This window comes from Rhinopithecus roxellana, chromosome 4 (assembly GCF_007565055.1).
Source record: "Rhinopithecus roxellana isolate Shanxi Qingling chromosome 4, ASM756505v1, whole genome shotgun sequence".
Lineage (NCBI taxonomy): Eukaryota > Metazoa > Chordata > Mammalia > Primates > Cercopithecidae > Rhinopithecus > Rhinopithecus roxellana.
The window spans coordinates 151,550,694-151,570,232 of NC_044552.1; the positions used below are offsets into that span (position 1 = coordinate 151,550,694).

Genomic DNA, 19,539 nt, shown 5'->3' on the forward strand with positions numbered 1-19,539 from the left:
CACCATGTCCGGCTAATTTTTTTGTATTTTAGTAGAGACGGGGTTTCACCATGTTGGCCAGGATGGTCTTGATCTCCTGACCTCATATTCCACCCGTCTTGGCCTCCCATAGTGCTGGGATTACAGGCGTGAGCCACCACCCACGCCTGGCCCTAATTTCACTTTTAAACAAGTTCTTTTGTCAGTTTCCAGTAAATTGTTGCCACCCACCCTTAGATACACCCACCTCCCAGGAAAAAAATCTATTAACTGCCTCCCTGGCTGCCTGTGGTGCTGGGAAGTGCATGTTGCTGTCCATATTGCATGCGTTCATGTTCGCCATCTGCACACTGATTGGGAATTCCATGTTGATGCACAGGAGGAATCTTGTGTGTTGAGTATACAAAATGTTAATAGCTTTAAAAATATTGAGTCTTTCTTTTTTACCAATTAGTAAGTTTATTCTTTGATCCAGAAATGATATCCAAATTGTTTTCCATTTTTTTTCCCTTGCAGCAAGTTGTTTGATCTTATTTGCTTCTCAAAACTCACAGTTAATTTTGCCTGAACTTTCCATTATAGTTCAGTGCAGCTGGATAGGATAGCAGTGAGTAAACAAAGGGAATGTCACATAGTTTATCATTTTAAATGTCCTTATGCAGAAACTTGGCTAGTTTTCTATTTCTGTATAGGAAATTTAGAAAACAAAGGGGAGAAAATTAATCATTTATATTTTCTAATACCATCACTTCTAATATCTTGATGTATTTTCCATAAATATTTTTCCTCCCTTGTAAAAATGTCATGGTAATCATCATATACATGACGTTTATTTTTCTGCTTTCTTTAAATTATAACAAAGCTCTTTCAATATTGCCAAATAGACTTAAAAATCACTTTTTACCATTTTTAAAATTTTTAAATGATTATAAAGTCACAGGAAGCTGCAAAACACGTGGCAGAGGTCCTTTGTCCTTCAGCTGGGCTCCACCTTGTACAACCACAGGGCAGTATGAAAACCAGGAATTTTACATTTGGTACAATCAAGAGACCTTATTCATATTTTACCAGTTTTACGTGTACTCATGTGTGTGTATATGCGTTCTCTGCAAATATATCACATGTGATTTGTGGCAATACCATCCTGAAGATATAGAACTGTCCCATCACCACAAAGATCCCTCATGGTACCCTTTTATGGATGTGCACACACACACACTCTGACACCAACCATCCCTCACCTCTTGCAACCACTAAACTGTTCACCTCTATAATCTTGCATTTCAAAAATGTTACGTAAATGGAATCATACATTGTATAATCCTTTGAGATTGGCTTTTTTTCACTGAGCATAATTTTCTGGAGATTCATAAAACTTGTGACTAACAGTAGTTTATTCCTTTGCATTGGTGCATAGTATTCCATGAGGTGATGTACTGCAGCTTGTTGAGCCATTCATTCATTGAAGACCATTTGGGCTGTTCGAGTTTTTGCATCACAAATAAAGCTGCCATGAATATTTGAATACAGGTTTTTGTGTGAGCGTAGTTTTGATTTCCCTGAGATAAATGCCCTGGAGTACGTTTGCTGGGATATTTTGTTTTGTAAGACACTAACCAGACTGTTTTCTACAGTGGCTGGAACATTTTGTATTCACACCAGCAATGTACGAGGTCCAGTTTCTCTGCATCCTCACCAGCGTTTGACGTTTATCACCATTTTTTTTTTTTATTTTAGCAATTCTGAGGGGTATGTACTGATACTTTATTGCGGCTCTCCACTTCTCTAATGACTAATGATGTTGAGTATATCCTCGTGTGCTTATTTGTCATCTGTGTACCTTCAGTGGTGAAATGAATGCTTGTTTCTCTTCCCCATTTTCTAATGAATTGTTTGTTTTGTTCTACTGTTGACTTTGGAGAATTCCTTATATATTATAGATATAGAACCTTTGTTGGACGTGTGGTTTACAAACATTTTCTCCCACTCTATCGCTTGTCTTTTCATCTCCTTCACAGAGTCTTTGCAAAACAAAAGCTTTAAATTTGATGAAGTTTGATTTCATTTTTTTCTTTGATGAATCATGGTCCAAGAATTTTTCCCTAGCCCTAAGTTTGGACAATTTTCCCCTATGTTTTCTTCTAAAAGTTCTGTAGCTTTATGTTTTATATTTATGTCTGTGGTTCATTTTCAGTTAATTATTGTATAAGGGATGGAATTTAGGTCAAATGTCTTTTTTTTTCTTTGCCTATGAATGTCCAGTGCCCCAGCATCATTTGTCGAAAAGGCTGCCTTTCCTCCATTGAATTGCTTTTCCAAAAGCAGCTGAGTGTATTTGAATGCTTCTATTCCTAAGTCCTCTATTCCATTCCATTGATCTGTGTGTCTACCCCTTCACCAATAGCACACTGTCTTGATTACTGTAACTATGTAGCAAACCTTAGCATCTGTAGAGAGATTCCTCCCACTTTCGTGTTTTTCAAAATTGGCTATGATAGGTCTTTTGCTTTTCCATGAAATTTTAGAATACACTTATCTATACTTAAAAAAAAACCTTTGCTCAGATTTTGATGGGGGTTGTGTCATACCTACAGGTGCATTTGTAAACAGTTAACATCTTTACCATGTTGGCTCTTCTGAGCTGTCAACATGGCATGTCTCTCCATTTATTTATGTGTTTGATTTCTTCCAACAGTGTTTCATAATTTTTGACACACAGATACTATACTTGTTTTGTTACTTTATATGTAAGTATTTCATCTCTTTGGAGTAATGGGAAATAGCATAATCACTCTGAAAGCCCACATAAACTTTCATTTGGTGGATAGATCATCATTTTCCTTATTCTTCTCCACTTGCTGGATGTTTGAATTGTTTCTTATTTCTTCACTGTTATAAATAATGTTACAGCTTGCTATGTGTAAATGTTTTTGATGAATTCTGAGGAGTGAGATCCCTGTGTCAGAAGGTGTGCACGTTATGCCATTGGTCGACCATGGAATTTGTACAGAATAGAAGCAGGCTTTCTGTTCAGGGCCCGCCAGTCTGCCCCATAGGACAGGTGCATTTCCACTCACAGTGAAACTTCTTTTTCTGAAACATGGACTCAGTTCTTCTTGCAATCCTTTCCTGCATTGCAGCTGACTACTCTCTATCACAATTAATATAAATTTCCATATAAGGCGCAATTATTGTTTTTCCGAAAACATGACCTTGTGCTGCACACGTGCCATGGGTTAAGCAACCGCCGCCATCACTCTCCCTCCAGAATGGCCTCTTCTGATCCTTTAGCACATCATTTCCATTTGCCAAGATGTTATCAATTTGAATAATTCATCCTGATTTGCAGTCTAACAATTTTGCTCTGCCGGCTCTCATCGAGATCACAAACACCGTGCATGACGAGTCGGCGGCCGGCACCACTGCCGGGGAGCAGGCACTCAGCCGCCCACCTTTCAGAACCGTTTTGGGGATGAGACTTTCCCCATCACCCCATCGGTTGTGATATCTATTGCCATGGATTTGGTGGACTGTTTTAAAAAAATCCATTACTTAAGCAGCTTTTCCTTGCAGAGCCCAAACTGCCTTCCTCTAAGTCGGTGGTGTTGCAGTGCTGTAGAGTAAGTTGGTCCCGTGCACACTCCCGTTTCAGCTGCTGGAGAGGTGGATGCACGTCACTGGCCTCTCTTACCCCAGCAAGCATCCCTCTACTGGGTGTCTGAACGGTCTGATCAATACAGCCTTGCGTTTGTCCTCAGTACACTTGAAAAAGAAACTAATTTTGTCTACTTGCAGGGCTGAGGTGGAAGGATCGCTTGAGCCCAGGAGGTTGAGGCTGCAGTCAGCCAAGATCGTGCCACTGCACTACAGTCTGGGCGACAAAGTAAGACCCTGTCTCAAAAAAAAAAAAAAAAAAAAAAAAAAGAAAGAAAGAAAGAAAGAAAGAAAAGAAAAGAAAAAGAAAAGAAACTAACTTAGTGTGAGAAGCGCTCAGAGTTCCCAGCAGCTGGGCATTCTTGGGATGTGCATTTTCTTTCCATACCAGTTGACTCAGCACTTTTTATTCTGCCTAACGGAAACATTGCAGCCTTCAGCAACTTATTCTGGTAAAGGTATTGACCAAACATTCACCAACATGTTGCTTTTGACAAAGAATGAGGAGCTCACATTGGAAACATGTAGATAACTGAGTCTGGGAGAAGATGATCTTTGTAGAGATTCTGTTTTTCCTTTTCTGCTAAAGAAATAGGAAATTTATCCCCATAGGTCTCACTGGGATATGACTATAGTTTTCTTGGTTATACTGATGATGTAGTTTATTATAATGTAGGTTTTTCCACTTGTGATTTTAAATCCTGTGTTATCAGTTTTCTCTCATCTCTTGGTGCAGTTTCATATTATATATCTCAGAGACAAAAAAAAATTTATTAGTTTTCCAAGTCAGGGTGACACACTAGCATAAATAATGTCCCATTTGGTGCACACCAGGCATGCGTCCTGGTATCACTGTCACCCTCTGTGGGTTTTTACCTGGCATTATTTTAAAGTCATGCTAAATAATACAGATGTATTCAGCCCCTTTAGGCACTCATCCCACTGCCCAGACCGGAGATGGTCCCATCTAAAGCTGTTCCACGAGGAAACACTGTGTTTTGACCTAACCTGCATGTGTGTTCCATCTTCCCCAAGTGTGAGGCTTCTCAGAGATCGTTCCCGTGCATCTTAATACATCATGTCAGTCAGTAGCTACTGTCTCGTTCCCTGATGCTAGTAATGAGTCTTTATAAAGCAAATCATTGAGGATAATTTTCAAGATGAAGTGGAAGGGGTCATGTAGCCATATACCTAAAACACCATGTCAGACACCAACACCCCAAGCTTCCGTGACAACTTCACACTGACGTTTCCTAGGGAGGTTAAGGATTGGAGGATTTATTAGAAAGAGCACACCCATAGAATGGCCGGTGTCAGGACTGGGAGCCCACGTGTGTGCAGGAAGCCCTGGCTCTCCACTCTTTGCACGTCTTTTCTGTGGGAAGGAGGCCCCTGCAAAAGTGGCGCTCCATCTGTCAGTCACCGTTTATAAGCACAGCTTTCAGAGTCCAATTTGCATTGACTGTGATTTATAAAAATACCAGCAGAGACTGAGGGCTGAGAAGAAGGGAAGGCAAAATAATCCGCGGGAACAACAGGCAATGAAGGCGAAGGCAGAAACAGTGGCGGAGTGGCAGGGTTTAATTAAAACCAGAGAGGAAGCGTCCTGGGGAGGTTCCTCTCTCCTCAGTCACTAAAGCGAACAGGGACGGGGTAGGGAGGCAGAAAGGCAAGTTTGAATAGAAAGAGAAAAGAAAGGAGAGAAATGCCAAGCCTGGTTTTGCTGCTTCTCCTCCTTTCTTCCCATAATCTCTGTCCACTCAGTGCTGCTGTGTTCTAGGAACCTTACATTATTAGCCCAGCCTCAGTTCCAAGGAGCTTCAGTGAGTAGCTTCACGGAGACTTCTCCCCGAAGAGGAAAGGAGCCCCAGCAGTCAGCCCACTCCTGGATTGTCACTGTGCGTGCGGTGACTGCAGTGACTACTCTTGGATGCTAAATCACTTTCTTTGGTCAGAAAAAGAAAAAGCGATATTCTAGGGTGGATGAGAACACAGAACTCAGCCCTGTTCTTGCACATTGCCTTCGCTCCGCGGATTCTGCGGCATCCATTTGAGCATTGCATCGAATAGACGCAGTTCAAACTCTGAAAATGACCGGGGTTGAAATGGAGACCTTGTCTCACTGAGCAGGCCTGCCCTCTATCAAATAGAGAGGGTCACACTCCTGAAATTTCAGCACTTCTATCTGCGATCTTGACATGGCATCCGGTATTTTCCTTTCTCTTTCCTTCTCCTGCTTCCCTTCCTCCTATGATTTTGTGGCAGATTTATTCCTCTTAAATTAAGCCATCTTTGTTTCACCTAGATTCCAGCAGGCGCCCATGTCACCAGCCTGATTTCCATTCTTGAGGGTACTGGTTCTGCTGTACTAAATGGCTCACTTATATTTAGCTTTTTAGAAATGGAAGGGAAACTTTTTGTAGAAATGGTTTCCTAAGGAATTGATTGGACAGCTGCAGCTGGTCCCATCATTTCATTTCACATTTGCTCACAACAGCAAAAGCGGACACATTTGCGGAGACGCAGAAAGGGCAGTTGAAAGAGCAGAGAAGGCCCCAGAATTCGCGAGCCGTTACTGCTCTAAACGTCCTAGGCCCTGGTCAGAATGGAAGCAGCATTGCTGGGAGCCTGGGTCCCGGGCCTCGGATGATCTGAATTCTGGTCCCTTGAATAGGAAGATGCCCAACCTGCTACATGGGAGATTCCTTCTGGTTCTTAGCGTCTGTGGTTCAAATGTCTAGCTATTTTTATTTCATGTTAGTAATCACAAAAACGGCCTACTGGAGGATTTTTGTCATAGGTGGCATGTGTTCACTGGTGCAGCCAGCTTTCAGGGTAACCAAAGGCCGAGGACCCCCAAGCTATCAGAAGTTGTGCCGCAGATGGCACTCACTCTCCGGGGACTGTTCCTACACAGACACCCCTCTACTCTTGTCAGCAAGTGTGCTGCTGTCTTTCCTTTCCAGAAGAGGCTAAAAAGCCATTTAGTGAATCTTCTCTCCCTTTAAAAGCATTCCTGAACTTCCATTCTAGCGGCATGGTAGACTAGGTGTGGTCAGCCCTCATACGAAACACAACTGAAAGTCCTGGATCAAGCACCCCTTCGAGAATATTTACAAGTGTGAGTGAGCTGGGAAGTGAGTAAGGAATACACAGAGGCCAAACCCTGTGTTAGAGCAGGGAACCCGAGAAGGAGACAGATAAAGCCCGCTTTCTCCGGGAGGCCAGGTGACAACCTGGTGAACCGGAGCTTGGCTGTTCACAGCCTCACAGGGCAGGGGAATTGGTGACAAATCCCAGGGCGGGCCCCAGGCAGACCTCTTGCCCCACTGCCTGCATAAAGCTGGGACTTTAAGGAGCTCCATCCCAACGTAAGAAAAAGCCAGAACAAGACCTGTCTATCTCACATATGCACTCATGTATGTGCATTCCACAGGTACACGTGTGCACACACACATGCACACACTCAGGACAGTTACCTGTGATGGGCCTCTAGAACCGGACCTCTGGGAGCAGCCCCTGCTGGAGATTGAGATTTGAGAGTTATCAGTGTTTATTTACATGGTATGTAAAGCCCTGAGACAGGACGAGGTTCCAATAACTACATGGAGACAAAAGGCTAGAGACTGCGCCCAGGGGAAAGGTGACCTTGGCAGACACAGAAAGAGGGGTAGATGGGAGCTAACCTAAGGGAGAAGGATGTACTGGGATCCAGGTGAAGGGAGTGTTTCAAGCAAGAGGAGGTGAACAGCCATGCCCAGTGGTATGGAGGATGGAAATTTGGTCACTGGATTTAGCAACGGGTAAGATTTGGATGACTTGAGAAGGGCGCCTTTGGTGAGATACTGAAAGTCAGATTCTAGGTGAAGCCAAGTTCAGAGATTCCAGACCCAGGAGGCCTTGCCCAGGACCTGGAATCTGCATTTTAACAAGTTCTTGGGGTGATTCTGAAGCAGGTGGGCAACATACAACATTCATATGTTCAGAACCTCCAGGACACGATACTGTTCCTGGGCAAGTGTGTCTGGCTTTTGTGCCTTGAGAGAATGACTTGCGATGCGGTGCTCTGTCTTTAAGCCTTTATACGATGCCAGCCTCTTTGTCACCTGGGATTCAGGAGGGACTCCACCAATGCTGCCCTCAAAGCCAGACTCTTGTCCACCTGCTCATCTGTTCACGCCATCAGCAGCAGAACAGTGCTGGCTTGATGGGACCTGCGAGTTGGAGATAAGGTGCTTTCCTTGTTCTTTTCCACATTTTCATAAAACCACCTGTGTAATACTATATTCTGTTATTATTCTGGAAATGAATATCCTACACGTGAATCCGTGATTTCTAGAATGGCCTCTGTCCTTTTTTGGAAGTAGTGTGAGCCCTTGCCTATTTCGTCGCCTATTTCGTCTCCTATGTCCTTATTAATATTCCACAACTTTTAATTTGCACTTTTTATAAATATTATGCCTTCAATGACATGAAGGACAAATGATTCAGAACAGAGGAAATGAACCAAGAAGGCGACTGGCCCAGAGAGAGGCATGCAGGGCCACAGTGGCCGACCTCCCTCGTCTTTCTCCCTGTCGCTCCCGCTTCCCAGCCGCTCCCATCAGCTGCTGAAATACCTGCCCGGGACTTCCTTGCAGTCATTGGAATTTTGAGTGCAGCTCTGCAGGAATTTTAAAAATTCCTTGTCACGATTTGTCACATTCAAACATCATTTAAACGGTTTATACCTCCAGTTTTTCTTTCTCACGTTACAAAATATTCGGAATTGTTGCTTATCCCCCTCCCAAAGCTCTCAAGTTAGCTTTAAAAATACCGTTTTACAGGAGCTGTGCTGGAAACCACATGCTCCTGCCATGGATGCAGCGGATTCAGGAACAGACGTGATCTTCCTAAGGGATTGCATGCAAATCCTCCTCAAGTGCTAGATACAATTACCTGCCTTGTAAAACAGAAAAGACACGTATTTCAAAACGAAATGTGAATAACATTTTCATGCTAGTTGCCCCTTAGGGCAGTTGTCACGAAGGGATCCAGAAACCAGGACTGTCCAGAGACGGTTGCCATCAGCAGTGCCCAGGCCTATGGTGCTGGGGCTTCATCTGGCTGTTTCCTGTTCACACAGACCTGAGTGCACGCCGAGTCCATGGAACACCAGATCTTGTTTTGATTTGTTTTGTTTTGGTTTTGGGGAAAGTGAAAAAGAAAGTTAAGCATCCTCAGGCAAGTTCAAGCTAAAATGTCACTGCGAAGGCAGAACTCTGAAGTCTAAAAGGTGATACTCTTGGGGATTTTTTTCCGTTGACACCTCAGATGCTTTGCTGTTAAAAACCTTACTGATTTGAAATGAGAAATTAACTGTATTGCAATATTATCAGGGAAGAAAACTGGAGTTTTTTGTGTCATTTTAGGAGATGAAATTATGTACATACTTCAGGTACATTTGCTCTAAATACTTTGACAGCAAGAATCTGCACAAAATCTGAAATGTTATGAGATATCCGCGTCGAAGGCTTTGATTCAAAACGTTAAAGAAATGACTCAAGAAGGAGAACTTCTGCAGTAGAGGTGGGGGTGTGGCGTGGACCGGAAGGCAGGAGGCAACAGGGGATGGCAGTTCGGATGTGCTTAGGAAGGTGTGAAGCCAGCCTAAAAAGCGGACTGACTGGGAGTAGGGGGACACTCATGGGAATCCCGAGGTGCCAGCAGCGTCCATGGCCAGGCAGCATGGTGGCCTGGATGCTGTCATTCTTGCCGCAGAGCCCAGTCCCACAAAGGCATGTCCCACAAAGGCAGTGAAGGGGGCCAGGACCCCTGGGACTGCACGAGCTCGTTCACCACAGCTGTGGGCCTCAGACCCTCCACAAAGAGCTGCTGAAGAAAAAGGAATGGAAATCTTTAGGAAACATACACAAGGGCTGGGAAACGTGCCCCAGGAAAGGGTGGTGGCTGCATCGCGAAGCCTCCCTGGCCAGCTCGTGCCTCCCCTGCCCCACACCTCTGGGCAGTGTTGAATTTTACTTTCTGTTCTGCAGTGCCGCCGTTGCCATGCTCACATTACCAACATGAAGTCACAGAAGGATGTGCTTTGGGGGTGATTCCTTTTTTCATGGTGTGGGTGTCGCCTTAACACAGCTGCATGATGGGAGCTATTTTGGGAGGGAGGCTGGGGTTTGGATGACTCAAGTGCATGCTAGTCCTGTAGGTAGAGGATGTTAACAGACACATTGTGAGGAAAGTGTTTTAGTAACAGGAGTATTTTGTTGTTCTTTAAATGACAAATCGTCTGCAATTTCTTTCTTCCTTTAGTAGGTCAATGACAGGAAAAGATAGCATGTATGTTTCTATGGTGAATGTTTTTGAATTTGGTCTCCTGGCTTTGTTTTCTGTGCAGGAAGCCATCTCCAGCAGCCACGTGGACGGTAGTGGTTCTCACAGGCAGTGATACATGTGGATCCCCGAGGGTCTCGTTTTTATGTCCCTTTCCATAAACCAGGAGATTTCACCACAAATCTGCACAGTCTCCAGTGGCTAGCATGGTCCTGCAATTCTAGTAAGCCTGTGCTATGAAGGGAAGAAAGGCTTAAAATGTGATGTTCGCTCACAAATTAGCATCTAAATATAATGCCCATTGGCTGAGCTGTGCCTCTAGCATTTTTACTTACTCATTCAAGAAGCAATTATGAAGCAACAAAATTGTAATTCTGCATCTTCCAACTGCACTCATATGAACCTCAGGATGGATTAAACAGAGTCAATTCTGGCTATACTCATTGTTTTCCCAAACAAAAAAAAAAACCCACTGTTTTTACAAAAATAGCAAAGAATCTTTGACGATATGGAGACGGAAGTGTTTCCTTTAACTGTGAGAATGGAAAAGCCATAGATACCTGCATAGGCCTCTAATCCGCTGCGAGTTTCCACGGCTCAGACACCTCATCTGCTTTTATATGTGCCTGTATTTGTAACATGGAGGTAATATAGCAAGATTTATAAGTAACTGTTTTGAGAAACTGAATTTTTCAAGCATTATCATGTAAGTTATTGCTAGTGTGATTTCATTTGAAAGTCTTCACTCTTAGACGAAAACAGAGGGTGGAAGCACTTGGCTTCAAGGTCAGTCCTTGATGTGAAACCCACCTCTGTGACTTCCAGCTATTAATGTGTAAGCTGAGTCTCAGGAGAAAATCTCCACTTCACAGTTTCTTAATGAAAAGAAGCAATGATGAATGAGAGGCCCCTGGTTCCCGGAGTACGCTGTGCATACAATTCCTGGTCGCTGTTTTTGGATGTGCGTTTTAGCCAGCAGTTTCTGAAGCTTTTTAGCCCCTCACCCTGTGGTAAAACTGTAGAAAGGGATGTACGAATGTACAGATAGTGGAATGGAAATCTCAGAGAAATACGGAGAGAAATTCAAGGAACAGTTGGGCTCGAATGTCTCATGTTGGGAGAAACACCTCCTTTCCAGTGTTCCATTTCCAGGGCCTGGCACTTGGGCAGATGGCCTACCCCTTTACAAGGGAAGTCATGTGACTCTGGGGACAGGAAGCTCTGTGATGAAAATTTGTAGTGTTTTCTGTCAGTGTTTTCACTTATAGACTCTTTCTCCTACAGGGAAATCTTGCTTTCTGGGCTGGTGGAAAATCTCACCTGACTGCTTCTTCTGAAATATAACCTATGGGATGGCAATGACATGTTCTTTGCATTAGCTTTGACAAACATACCAGGGATAGTGTGAATCAGAAGGAGAAGGAAAACAAGCTGTCTGCATTTTCCAGACCACTTCTCCACCTAGGAACCCATCAATGTCCTTTTGGTGTCATTTTGTTCCGTAGTTGGTATATTCATCGTACCAGAACTTCTGCCCAGAAATAGATTTCTTTGAGAGTACCCTTAGATTTTTCTGAAGTCCTGATAAGACCAAATGACAAAAGTCCATGCAGAAAAGAAACTGTGAAGGCCCACGGGGTGCACACGATAACTGCACATGTCACCAAGGTGATTCCATAAAACTAAACGGGCCGGGCATGGTGGCTCACACCTGTAACCCCAGCACTTTGGGAGGCCGAGGCAGGTGGATCACGACGTCAGGAGATCAAGACCATCCTGGCCAACATGGTGAAACCTTGTCTCTACTAAAAATACAAAAATTAGCTGGGCGTGGTGGCAGGCGCCTGTAGTCCAGCTACTTGGGAGGCTGAGGCAAGAGAATTGCTTGAACCTGGGAGGTGGAGGTTGCAGTGAGCCGAGATCGAGCCACTATACTCCAGCCTGGGAGACAGAGAGGAGACTCCATCTTAAAAAATAAAAATAAAATAAAAAAACTAAATGGTGTCTCCACTTTTAAACACCAGTTCTAAAATCCGTAACAGACCCAGCTCATGGTAAAGTCAGGGAAGGGGGGAACTGTGAGCGACTCAGAGGAACTCCTTGCAGTGTATTTCTCACCCGTGCTGCTCTCTTGCAGGAGGAAGGCATTGTGAAGGAGATTGACATCAGCCATCATGTGAAGGAGGGCTTTGAGAAGGCAGACCCTTCCCAGTTTGAGCTGCTGAAGGTTTTAGGACAAGGATCCTATGGAAAGGTAAGTTCAGCCCTGGCTGGCTCTTGAGTCTCATTCCTGAACACAAAGGACACCTGGACAGAGCCCCTCTGGATGAAAATTGCAGGCAGTCCTCACCTGCAGGGCTGTGATCATGGGAACCTGGACAGGTCAGAACCAGGGCCTCACTTTGCACAGCCAGAATTCCAGTGGCACAGGGCTGGGCCGTGCCAAGTGAGGACATGTACCGCTGGAGCCATCACATGCACATTTGCTCCCTCTTTACCAAGAGCATTGGCTCTTGGTAAATCATCACCAAGGTGAGGAGGGTTATTGACCTGAGCCAACGTATCTTTGAAAGTGCATTCTGACAGCTGTTTTCCCCAGAGAAAGAAAAAATAAGAGAAGAAGAAAAAAAAAAGAAAAAGAATCAATTCCTCTGGATTGGGCACAGGGGCCAGGAAGGCTGGGGTCTGCAGCCTGCTGCCCTCCTCACCCTGCGTGATTGCCTCATGAAGCCTCAGCCTCCCCACCCACTAAATGGAGAGGATCAAACCTACTTTATACAGTTGTTCCATGGAGTAAATAGGGCACGAATCCCACCCAGCCATTGCCTAAGATGTACTTGTGCAGTGGAATTGTTCATTTCCTTTTTTTCCACCTTCAAATTGCAGCAATAAAAGCTAATTTCTTTCAGGAAATGAGAAATAGTTAACTCTTCATTTAATGCCACATCCACATACAGCAATATGTCAATAACGCTCTTCAATTACAATGACGTGTGACTTACTCCAGCACAATGCTAATTTCTCTGCCTCCTTGGGTTAGCTGTTAGAAATATATAGCCTCTGACAACTTGATTTCTAGAACATAAGGGCCTGAAATAAACCGTGAAGCCAACCGTTCCTTACATGTAAGCAGAACAGCCCTGGCTCTTTCAAGTAACTATTTTTGTGTGGTATGTAGACATTTACCAAATCTTTGCATTCTTCACATGACTTTGTGCCAAAATGCATGTGGCTCCTGTTAATTTAAGTGTAGAATAAATAGTACGTTAGTGTTCTGGATAATCCTACAGACCGCATGAACTGGATTGTTTGCAAAATTTATCTTTTGTCATGCTTGTAATGCAAAATATCTTTTTCTTTTCTCTTTCTCTTTTCTACGTGGTAATGTGGAAGGAACGTGTGTTTATATGATGTATACACAAAATACGCTCAATTAAACCATAGGAAATTACCGGCAATATTTTGGGCCTAAAAAAGTTTCTATTTAATATGGCTAGTTCATATGGCGTTTATGAAATAGGGGGATGAAGATTTCAGTTTCTCACAATGTTAAATAGCCATTACCAAAAAGCACAAAATCACAGAAGGCAGAGCCTGTGTAATGTGGTAGTGGAATGCCTCACTAGTAATTAGAAATGTAGAGAAAAAAGAGAGAGGAGAGTAATTTTCTCCATGATTTGAAAACAGAGACAAGCAAGCATTCTTTCCTTTTTCCACCTTTCAAGGGTGCTGCCCATGTGTTGTTTGAGAACAGATTCCACCTGTGGAAGCAGAGCATTGGCCGAATCGTCTCGATCTGGAGGGAAGGAGTGCTGGAATACGTCCCACAGGGGAGGCCCAGGAAGTGTCTGGGGGGCTTTGGTTGACTGGGCTCTGTTACAGAGTGAATCTTACCAATGTCCTCCTCAGAAAACTGGGGTATTAAAGATGAAAGGAGAAAGCCTTTTCCAGCTCCCTCGTTCAGATTTCAAATTTTGAATTTTAATTTTGCTTTAAACAAACATGTTTTGGAAAACAAGTGAAATCATGGTGTTTGGCAGAATCCCGTTGGAATGATAATGTTCCTAACACTCTGTCCCTTTCCTTTCCAGCCTTTTCACCACTTCTAATTTTATCTTTACTTGTGTCTTTATTATATGAGGAATAAAAAAGTAAAGTTTCAAGAACAGTAGTAGGTAGGGGAAAGAGAAGGATGAGATAGTGGCAGTGCCCATGGGTGTCTGACCTCCAGGGATTACGGAATGGGCCAACTCTGGTAACGCCTGTCCAGAGCTGGTGTGAGGGGCGGGGCAGCAGGTCCAGGCTGGGGCTGGCGTGGGAAGGGAAGCTTAGGTCTGCTCCATGGATTGATGTGAGCTGGATTCTGGAAAGAAGAGTTATTATTCTCGAAAACATTGCTTAGACATTTCCAGGGAAGGTTGGAGCCTAGTATCAGTCACTAGAGAGTCACAGATACAAATTGTATTTGTCCACATAGATTAGTTTGTGGTGAGTTTTTTTAATTTAAGCAGAACTGATGACAAGAGAGGGAGAAGCTGTGTGTTCTAATGCCCCATGTTACTGTATTCCTCCTCTCTACATGCAAATAACACAACCTTACGCAAGAGTCGTCTTCCCTTTTGCACCTACCAGGGACAGAAGGACAACACTAAATTTCCTCATTCTGCAGAAAGCACCTGTTCCTCAGGTGTCCACCTCCTGCCTCCGCTCCAAAGAGCAAAGACCTGGCGTGAATCTGGATGTGACGTCCCAGGGCAGGCCTGGCCTGGGAGCCGAGTCCTTCAACAGGGCTCATAGTCGCCTGTCACTGAGCCACTCCATTCTTTCTCTCTTATTTAATGATGACATTGGAGATGCAGAAATGGATGACATGCAGTTTCTTCCCTTTAGACTTTTGCACTGATGCCAGCTCCTGACTTCAGACTGTGCCAGGAGCCATCGAGTGACTTGTCCCGTTGCCTGCCTGTGTGAGCCGCTTAGGCTCTCCGAAGTCACTGCTGTTTGCGTGATCAGCCGTAATAAGCTTGTTCCTGTGGCAGAAGCCGCACTTACCACCAGCAGGGAGGCGTCTCTGAGCTTTGAGCTCAGTCCTGCAGGGCGAAGCCATCATGATTTCATTGCTCTCTAGAGAGCAGGTCCATGGGTGGTGCTTGGGACCAGAGAAAAGCACAGAAAAGAGCCTTATCCTCAAAATGAAAAGCAATTTCAAGCTTGAATCAGGAAAGCAATGAAAGATGGTGAAGCTTGTTCAGTGTTGAAATGAGGGGTGCAGATCCAATGTTCCCTGTGAGCTCAGAGGAGGGAGGTGTGGGAACCACCCCCAGGCTGGGAAAGTGGCTTTGCCCTGGTCCCACCTCCTCACCTGCTCCTTATTTGCATAAGTGCCAGGGGTAGGATAGGAAACCTCTTTTCCTTTAAAATATTCTGGAGAATGAACTGTAGGTTATGATTCCTGCATTCTAAAAAGGAACTAAACCAAAGTTTTAAAAACATCCTTGCTTTCTATGACTCTGCTGGTAGCATGATAAGAACAGGTCTTTAAATGTCTTCCTTTTGGGGGCAGTTGTTACCCAAAACTCCTGGAAGTGCACGCGGGCATTTGGCTCCTTCTCGAAGGATTTTGCAGCCCAACAGCAACCTTCCAGTTCTGAGAGAGCTGAGAATTCTGCTGAGAGAATCAGCAGATCACGGTGATCCATGACATTGTGAGGCAGTTCAGAGTGACATCACACCTGTTGCCAGGTCGCAGAGTCTTTGCAATGCAGCACACCAAGCTGCTGGAGAGGCAGTTCTAAAAATGAAATGAGGGGGCTACACACAGCGCCCACTGGGTTAAGTATTAAAGACCCAGTGCCTGCATTAGCTCAAGGTTACAGTGTTGTTTTGGAACTTTTTCCACTACATTAAAATTGATCTTCAGTGACAAGAATGACAGCAGAGAGGGAGAGGGAACTGCACGGCGCCCAAGGGTCAAGACCCCTGCTGCAGACCAGCAAGTTGCCGCACTCATTACCGATATCATTTTTGCATTTTTTGCTGTATTTTGCTGCTCGTTTCAAGGTGCCGTTCCCCTCTGCTGGGTCCTCTGCTTGTGAGTCGGGCAGCACCTGCTGCAGGAATTCGCAGTAGCTGGCGCCACAGAGAAGCTTGGCAGACATTGGTAGGATGGAGTTTTTCCCGTTCTTTTAAAAAACAAAAGTAGAATTCTCTCTTCAGAACAGATAAGCATGAACACTAGCCGTGACCATCAGTCATCTCGTCTTTAAGGCCTAACATACAAGAGAGAAAAGTTTCATGTGTCAAGACCTATGCAAAATTTGACATCATTTAAACCAAATCTTAACTGGCAGCTGCCCCATGCGGACTTGGTCTTTGGTTCAGACTTGAGTGGAATGGGCTTCCTCTGCTCTTTGAGTTTCTACAGTCATACTTCTTATGGGTTAGGGGTTGAGTGCAGAGGTATAGAAAGTACAGACCCATTCAGGATATTCCGAAGGCCGGACCGTCCAAACACAAATCCTTCCTGTACCTTGCTTCCTTTTTCTTCAGAGTTCTCCCTTTTTGAAAGAAGGAGCTTGTTGTTTGCGAACTCGTGGGCTCAAGTGATCCTCCCACCTCAGCCTCCCGAATAGCTGGGCCTACAGGCATGCACTACCACACCCAACTAGTTTTTATTTTTATTTTTACTAGATGTGGGGTTTTGCTGTCCTGCCCAGGGTGGTTGCAAATTCCTGACCTCAAGTGGTCCTTCTGCCTCAGCCTCCCAATGTGCTGGGATTACAGGTGTGAGCCGCTGAACCTGGCCCTTTGTTTTCTGATTATAAGAATGCCTCATTTTGGGAGCTAACGTGTCAGCTTTGCCGTAATGGAATGGATAGATTTATCTGTCACCAAACCAAAGTCCACCATGGGCTGGAGCAACTGCCGTGGCTTCCATCTTCCACACAGTGACTCAGTGACCAGATTGCTGAGTTTGTCCCACACTAGGTGTCCGCAGTTGCCACGGCAGGGAGCGGCAGCTGCAACGTTTTGCACCTGCTCTTCGTTGCCTAGGCCAGGAAGGTACACTCCTGCCCTCACTGATGTCACTGCCCAACTTACCTGCAGGATGCCGGAAAAATGTGGCGTCCCTGCCACAAACACAACTGTCCCTTGTTCCACCCCCCACCCCCTGGTCTTTTTTGGGACCCAGGTTCCTCTCTGCCAGTGTGGCCTCTCCAGCAGCGGGATGCTCACGCAGCCTTGCCCAGCTCCTGGACTCCTGGGCTGGGCCTGCCTCCTCCCTGCACTGTCCTGGCTGGTCCCGATCTCCACAGCACCACTAACCAAGTCAACCTAGGGACATTAGGCACACGGACGGGCTGGAGAAATGAAAGGAGTTGCACCAGATGGAAGCTAAAACTGTGCATGGCATGTGACCTTCCCGTGATTCAAAACAGAAGATCTCAAGAGTTAAGCAATAATGTTTTTATCTCTGCAAAACTCCTGTCCTCAGACCACTGCCTTCACATCTCTACCTGCCTGTCAGGAAGCTCGCCCACTGCACAGAGGGAGCACCATGAGCAGAGTCCTTCCATGTACAGTAACTTCCAGGGCTACAGTGGGTGTACCAGCAACAGCCATGGGACCCCAAGCCCCAAGAAGGGCTTGTGCCTGTGTCTCCCACCACAGTGCGTGTGAGAGTGACGCCCCAGCTATTGCCCCAGGTCTGCATCGCAAGCTTGTTTATCCAGCTTTGGGGAGACACACACACACACACACACACACACACACACACACACACACTCTACATCTCCCAGAGATGAATATTAACTGTTGATAACGGTATAGTCCACAACCCGGGAGAAGAGGGTGTGCCTGTGACTTTCTGGGACCTAATTGGGTCTGAGAGGCAGCATTTCATCGCACAGGATGATGCTGTACTGTCCTGCACCCTGGGTAGGGGGGCTGGGGGTGCTTTCCCATGGACATTGTCTAGAAGATTCCCCCCTGGGGAGGGACTGTGATTCAGTAATGATGGTGATCAGGACGGATGGCAGGGCAGCAGTAGGGTCAGGAGTCACTTCAGGGGCACATGGTGAGAACATCACACTCATACAGCAACTCCGTGAATCCTCGTGCCTGTGCTGGTACCTTGTGTCTTCCCGGTCCCTCTTTATTTCTGCCTACAGAATTGACGCTGGTTGGTCTCCCTCCAGTTTGGCTGCCCTGGCAGCCCCTGCTCCTAGAGCCCCTGCACTCAGTGAGTGTCTAGACATTGCCCCTCCAGTCTTGGGGGAGTCAAGAGTGCAAAGGTCCTGGGCACGTCGCTCTGCCCACGGCACGTGAGCCTGCTGCTCCACACGTATGCTCACTTGGGCCACCTGGAGTTTCCATGGAACTAGAACATCTCAAAGGCATCTATAGTGGCCGGTCTTTCTGGCTTTTTGAGGCTTAGTAAAGGAGATGTTTTGGGAAGGAACCACCCCACCTCGGCCCTCCAGCCACACTGCGTGGGCAGCCACACCAGTGCGCCGTGTGCCTGTGTCATCTCCATCATGCAAGCAGATGTTTGCATCTATTGGAAAACACTTTTAAGAAAATCAAGTACTATTTTCTTAATTTGCATGCAAGTTTTTTTTATACAAAGGAACTCTAGTTTTGTTTACTAAGTTTGTTCAAAAATCACTAATACAAATTTAAACTCAAGCTCTCAATTACCTTTTTTTGTTGTTTTTCTCAGTGATACACATCAACATGAATTTCGGAAAGTATTGTCAAATATCCATAAGTATATGTAAGAGCCAATTAGAAAGGAACTCTTAAGCTACTCACAGCTAAAATTTGGGTGAAGACAGTTCAAGTAAGAGAAAGTAGCTTTTCTTGAAAATCGCATAGAGCCTGTTTTGTGTGATTGGTAATACCTTTCAGCACTATGTCTCAGTAGGGATTTACAGAGGGATACTGAAACCAAAGGATCTCCCTTAAAACTCCTGTTTGCTTTTCCAAACAGCTGGTCTTCAAAGTAAGGGGTGGTAGTATTTCTGATACAAAATGCAAAGTTACCAATATCAAAAACAAGTGACGCTTCTTCATACAGACACACAGTGATGTTCACCACAGCGCTATAGGAACTTGAGCGTTTTCCAGCAGCCTCGATGTTGGAGAAAATTTTAAATTTTCTACAGTGTTTGTTTTATTGAAAATGCTCTAAACTTCCTCGTGTATCCCCTTGTCAAATCCAATAAGGAAAGCGAATTTGAAGTCTTACGGGTTTCTGATGTTCCGTTTTCTCTTGCTAAGGTGTTCCTGGTGAGGAAGGTGAAGGGGTCGGATGCTGGGCAGCTGTATGCCATGAAGGTCCTTAAGAAAGCCACCCTAAAAGGTAAGGGCTTCAGAGGGTCAGCTGCTTCTGAGGACAGGTAACTGCAATTTCTACTCCGTTATTTGAGGAAATATTCATTCCATTTAATGTTCACGATTTCTGAAGATGTCTCTAAATGAGCACTCTGATTGATGTCTCTGATTGATAATAAACAGTATAAACATTTCCATGAATATTTCAAATATCCTTGCAGAGTTTCCACAATTGTCAGA

The 19,539-nt window shown here is 44.9% G+C and overlaps 1 protein-coding gene across 3 annotated transcripts in view; it reads left to right on the plus strand.

The window, feature by feature from the left end:
• The window catches only part of RPS6KA2 (ribosomal protein S6 kinase A2), a 356,259-nt gene that overhangs the window by 218,218 nt on the left and 118,502 nt on the right, over positions 1-19,539 (plus strand). For all 3 annotated transcript variants that reach the window (XM_030928285.1, XM_030928283.1, XM_030928284.1), the window contains 2 exons: positions 12,101-12,217; positions 19,246-19,327. In XM_030928285.1, coding sequence (XP_030784145.1) covers positions 12,101-12,217; positions 19,246-19,327 — 199 coding nt within the window. The remainder of the gene's footprint in view (positions 1-12,100; positions 12,218-19,245; positions 19,328-19,539) is intronic.